This window comes from Lepisosteus oculatus, chromosome 4 (assembly GCF_040954835.1).
Source record: "Lepisosteus oculatus isolate fLepOcu1 chromosome 4, fLepOcu1.hap2, whole genome shotgun sequence".
Classification (NCBI taxonomy): Eukaryota; Metazoa; Chordata; class Actinopteri; order Semionotiformes; family Lepisosteidae; genus Lepisosteus; species Lepisosteus oculatus.
The window spans coordinates 19,470,011-19,476,054 of record NC_090699.1 but is presented as its reverse complement, the minus strand read 5'-3'; the positions used below and the strand labels follow the sequence as shown (position 1 = coordinate 19,476,054).

The 6,044-nt window shown below is 40.1% G+C and overlaps 1 protein-coding gene across 1 annotated transcript; it reads right to left on the bottom strand.

Annotated features, from left to right (window-relative positions):
* Positions 1-359: 359 nt before the first annotated feature.
* ndr2 (nodal-related 2) lies at positions 360-5,191 on the bottom strand. Its single transcript, XM_006630342.3, has 3 exons — positions 4,945-5,191; positions 1,533-2,248; positions 360-1,075 (listed from the first exon to the last, which is right to left on the bottom strand). The coding sequence occupies exons 1-3, from the start codon at positions 5,189-5,191 to the stop codon at positions 923-925; spliced, it is 1,116 nt and encodes a 371-aa protein (XP_006630405.1). The 3' UTR covers positions 360-922.
* Between the last annotated feature and the right edge of the window lie 853 nt (positions 5,192-6,044).

Sequence of the window (6,044 nt, the reverse complement as noted above, 5' to 3'; positions counted from 1 at the left end):
AGTTTCAAAGTGAACTGTGCCGAGCAAATGTGGGCTGTACACTCCACAATCATCACGCTTTGGAAAGATGGTGCTGTGTTGTGTGTGCTTGATTGGAATAAAAAATGGGTTGTGAGACAAAAACAAAATCAAACCATGATTAAACGTGCATCAATTCAGAGCCTGAATTATTAAATTATTAAAAGTAAATTATACTTAATTATCTGCATTAAGCATTGTCTTAAATCATTACACAGGGGTGTTTATTTTGCGTGTGAAACAAAACAAAACTAAGATTTCAGGGCAACTCCGTTCATTAAACGGATTTCCTTTATTTAAGAAAAAATAAGCAATAAATAAAGTTAATATAAATACCTAACTTTAGTTATTACAATATTTACAAAAATATGACATATTTTATACAGTATTACTCGTGTGACTGAGCACTCTGAATATTGCTTATCTGATCAGTGATACATTATTTAAATGGGTAAGACCACTTCACACCTGTAAAAAGTATTTAATTATACTTAGTATCTGCTTTTCTCCAATTCCAGGTATGTAAGAATACTGAGCTTTTCTTCCCAATATAAACCACCTCTTCTCCACCCGGTCTCACAGCCTCCCCTCACTCCCACCCCCGTTTACAATACAGGAACAACAGATTCCTACAGCCCCAGGTGAAGGTGAACAGCACCTTCGCATTCCGAGCTGTTTTTACGATCTGATTTCTTCTCCGCGCCAGAGGTGTTTCCGTTGAACCTGCTTGCTGCGCGCAGTGTCTTGTTACTTCCTGGTATCATCAAAATGATACAATTCCGTCTTGAAAAGCCGAAAGCGTACGTTAGTACCGTTTTCAGACATGAACGCCCATGAATGTAAGGATGTTCTTTCATCATTCTTGACTGATCAGGCCCTTGAAGTCCAGGAAAAGACGAGAGTTTCAGCGGCAGCCGCATTCGTCCACTATCATTCCTTCGTGGTGGCGCAGAACTATTCGGTCTTCGTCGAAATACAGCATGCTCAGCGGGCTCGTCTTGATGGGGACACAACAGGTCGAGGGCACTTGATCGGGGTTATACAATTTCACCAGACTCTGGGGGGGTTGGAAGAAAGGGAAAAACACCTGTGTTAAAGCCGACGTTCAGCTGTTTCATCACAGACTAGCTGTTGTGGAGCTACGACAGAGTAATCAATAAGACAATAGAAAGTTCATGATAATTGGTACTCAGCTATGTGTAATAAGCATGAATAATTTCGTAAGGAAATTAAACTTTTTTCAAAAATAACAACCCCCGTTTTGCTTATAAACTGTATTTTAAATATATTTTTACATTTGAGAAATTTTGACTTTGCATGCTGTAGTAAGGGAGGTGACTGTGGTCAGAAGCCTTTCATCAGCACGTTCTCCAGCCTCTGCTTTTGACGTGGCGACATGATTTCCCACTCACTTTAATAAAGATGCACAAACAGCAAGGGATGCTTAACTTTAAAGACTTTTTTTTCTCCCCAAATTCCCAAGTTTCACGATTTCACTCTCAAATAGGTCTTACCTGCATGTACGCGTGATTTGTAGGCTTGAATTGTTCCCCAAGTGGATATGGGCATTCCCCCTCACAGCGGTAAGCATTGTATCTCTTAGGATACACAATCCAGGATGCCCATCCAACGTGGCTGAAATCCACGTGCAAGTCCACCCTCCGGCAAAGGGATTTGGCCTTGAGGTCTTGTTGCCTCCTGTTGCGCTTTGCCTTGATGGGATTTCCAGTTTCTTGGCTTTCGTGACTAAAGACAAACCCAGAGTGTTCGGCTGCTAGGAGCAGGCTGGCCTTATCCTGAAGGCCACTGCCCGGCTTCACTTTTGTGAATACAACCAGCAAAGCCCTACCGTTTAAACCCTGATCCTTCGAGCTGTTGCTCGGTGGCAGATCTCTTCTGGGCAGGGACGGCTCTTTCTCCAGCTTCCGGTTCAGAGAGGACAGATTTTCCTTCAGCCAGTCACCTAGCAAATTTGTAATGTTGTAGATTTTCCAGTTGGGGTTAGAGGCCACAAAGGACGACGCAGAAAAGAGCCCCACCAGCTGCCGGGAGTAGCAGGTCCCATTCGGGCACGGGAACTCGTGGGCGTGCCGCACCTCCACTGTGGAAGTGCTCAGGTTCAGGAACCTGGGGAACCTGATCCTCAGCTCAGCCATCTGGAGCTCCTCATTGGTCAGAAAGGTGGAGAGGTCAAAGGTCACCACCCAGCGACTGCCTTTCCGTGCAAAACCTGTCCACATAAAAGACAAATTCAAATAAAACAATGTTGCTAAATACGTTGAATATGTAGGTTCACCCCGAGGAGAGCCCAGGGTAGACCCATAATATATATATGTCCATTTCTATAGCTATTGCAATCACATACCTAAACAAATCATTCCAAACCTAACACCATCACCACCCATGCCGTCTTTCATGATCATTGGTACAGAATATAAAATATCAGAAATCCAGGGTAGTTTCTGACACTGATTGTGTCATATCACATTTAAAGGAATGCTTTAAGAAATCAGAATAAAATGAATTGTAATTATCCTTAGCCATATATCAGTACTGCGTACTGTATATCATATGGGGTTGTAAGCAGACAGTGAAAAGGGAAACAGAAAGATATTAAAACTACCAACCACAAAAATATCTAATTGTTTTACAGGGCCTTCTAGTAACCTTAAATTTGAAATGTTAGGATTATTGCACATTTTTCAATTATAAGCAGGCCACTGGATCACGTGATGCGTAAACTGTGAAAGAGTACAAACTGTAGCAGCTTTCCTATTTACACTACTTAAAATTATACATTCACCTCTGTGTTTCTAGAAATACAGCAGAAAATCAAATCTAAAATTTAAGACAAAAATACAAAAATATTTTGACATTAGTATTGTGTAATATGTAAACACTTTAAGTGTTCTCTGAAAGGTTCTATTATATATAGTAGTACTTTCCATTCTATACAACTCGAACTGCTCAAAAACCAAGTGAAGACATCCCTTTTCAACCTAGCAGCATGCAGTTGTCTGGTATCTCCAGTCGTGTGATGTGAACGTATGTACAGCAAATCTGTTTCTCATCTTGATCTTTAATATTATTTTATTTTTAAAGCATTTCCTTACACTTTATATAGGGCAATAGTTTTGAGAGTAATCCTCGAATGATCTCCGAGAAGTATCTCGACATTTTACTACTTAATGTAGCTAATGTAGACCAAACCCCGTGAGATATCTTAATAATAACTCAGCTCCTTCAACTGTAGTAAATGAACTCATTGAAAACACCAGACAGACACTTTTATGGAAGCACGTGTAGTTGTTTCCTTAACAATATTCATTTTCCAAAGGGGGAGTATAAACTAAGCATCCAAATAAAAAACAAGTGCAAATACTGTCCAGTTGTCCACAGCGTCTAGTCACTAAGAAGTGTGATTACGCTGGCGTAACTTCTTCACATGTCAAAGTTAATGAAAAGGAAACTGTCGACAGTTCAAAGTAGGTTCTAAGTAGGTTGTGGTGTGTAACGGGATTGCATTTTCCCACAGCCTCATATATAAATACATTGTTTTTGTTTTTTAATTTGTATAATTATTTTCTCATAACAATCAATTACACTCTACACATTTTGAATGAAAACTGTGGTTGTCAGATGCTAAACGAATTGTAAAAAGGTGAGAACTGTTTTACATTAACCACCGCCAAATAAAAAAACGCTGCCATCAAATCGTTTAACTGATGTTTCTACAGTTACGATGATAAATTCCGACAGCGATAGCGACACCATTAAGCCTCTTATTATGTGATTTGTCTGTTTACATTAAAACTTCTTAAGATTAAAATCTAAAATGCCCGACATTGTATAGATACTAGTGCATGAAAAGACATTCATAGCTGTTAAGAATTCTACACTGGAATTATGTCCTTTTGAACATCAGTATTTTAGGGAATGCTGCTTAGCGTTATACAAACAGGTTATTACTCCGATGTATGTTAATTCTGTTTAAAAAAAACACCCCCCGGACATTATTGGAATTGCCCATTTATGCTCAGTTGGCTCAGTTGACCTATCTTTCTTAATGATTTTGAAATAGTTGAACGCACTCAAACAAGAGAGGATTACAATAACAGTAATTCAGTAACCAAAACGTTAAAGCTTTCACATCAATCCTGCCATGTAACACTTGCACAACTTTGCCTCACAAGCACCCTCTTCATCTGCCCTGTTTGCATGCAGCAGTGATGCTGAAGTGTACGTTTGATTAGCCCAGGCGGATACAAGGAGCAACAGGTTAAAAGAGCAGGGAGGCTAAAGAGCGAGTAGCGATTTAATCTGATCAAGAGACGTGTGAAACGAAACCAAGGAAAGATGTTTTCTGCCGCAACTGATCTGTATAGGGATGTCTGGCAAAGACGGCCAATCAACATCATCAAATTAAGAGGCCTGCCTTGAAAAGATCCTTTTCACACAGTGCTCCCCGGCAGGGTTAATTCATCCAGAGAAATGAATGTGGATTGAAACTTTGTGAGATGTCTGGCACAGAGATTTGACAGCCGACCACACCATAAGCTCCACCGTGCAGTTCTGCACAAAGGTCAGCAGAAAACTCCCCCCCTACTTTTCCATCTAACGTTTTAATGAATTCTCTGTCACTATTAAAAGAAATGGAAAGGCACTTTAAACATCAAAGGATAGCAGGGATAATAATACGACACATCTTCTGTAAAGTCAATACAAACCGAGCATAATAGTTCGTTTTACGATTTAGTCTTTGTTATTATGATAAACACTCATGATCGGCAGTTAACCTTTATGTAATTGCATTAATAAAAATCAGATGGGAAACGCGTACTACACAGATACCCTGCATGCATACGAACTAATAACATTTGCATAAAAACAAACATGTTAAATAAAGCACTGGGAAGAAGAGCTTACGCTTGGGAAGAATGCTTTTGACGGAGTCGGCTTCATTAGCTAGCCGCTCTTCCAAGGTGGCGTTGCCGGATTGGACTCTCCTGTAGAGCTGCCTCATGAAGGAAGCGGGCAGGTGGAGTCCAGCCGGTGGATACTTGTACGTCGCTGCTGGTGTCGGCTGGTGGTCCCCGGATCTGAGGGCGTCTAGTGCCGCCGAGAAGAGCAGCGAAGAACATAGCAGAACACTTGACGCCTTGAGTAAATACATGTTGAACCCGAATTGGTTAATGACAGTTTACCTGGTAGGGGAGGCAGGTTGCCTTTTAAATCCATCCTCCCTCCCAGTAATACATATTTATGAAGGAGCGGTGGACCTGGACATGCCCACTCAGCGGTCTTTAGACTACATTGTTCAGGGCCTTTATGTTGATAATGAAGTTCCATTATTCTCACCCGACCTTCCCCTTGAGTGGCAGAGACACTTTTTGTAAGAGAACAAGTGTCGTGCTCATTGTTCCATGTACTTCGGTAAATCTTTAACATTCATCTTACTTTTCCTCTTTATTATAAATAATATTTTGTATCGTGATTTTATCATAGTACAGACTGTATGACGGCAAACTAATGCGTATGTAACGCGACCGACATGAATGGAATTATTTTATTATATATTCCACACACAATGCACCCTTGAAATCCACGAGCTATCCATTCATTAATAAAAGATTGCTGTGAAAAAATGATTTTACTTGATTTAGGAAAAAACATGTTAACAAAGAATAGAAGACGTATACTTTTGACACAAAGCCTCAAGACACGAACCGTACACATTTAGTATTTTGGTGAAAGAATATTGTTCATCCAGAATTTGTCAAAACAGTCAGGATACCTGTCGCAACGTAAAAAATGTCTTGTGGATCTCTCTGGAAAGAGTTGTCATATACTCCTGTGAGCAAGCAGGTGACAATACCCACAGAAGCAACGTGCTCCATTACTTAGTAGATTTGTTGTCTTTTCAGGTTTATGACTTATTACAGATCTTGCAGAGAGTGAATACTAATTTTATTACAAGAGCTACCGAAATCAATCAATCCAAGTTACATGCGATGGCGAAAACAATT

Coding starts and splice junctions, on each gene's coding strand:
- ndr2 (XM_006630342.3), bottom strand. CDS start 5,191: ATGTATTTACTCAAGGCGTCAAGTGTTCTGCTATGTTCTTCGCTGCTC. Junction 2,249..4,944: donor CAAAAGCATTCTTCCCAAGC/GTAAGCTCTTCT, acceptor TTATGTGGACAG/GTTTTGCACGGAAAGGCAGT. Junction 1,076..1,532: donor CAAATCACGCGTACATGCAG/GTAAGACCTATT, acceptor CAACCCCCCCAG/AGTCTGGTGAAATTGTATAA.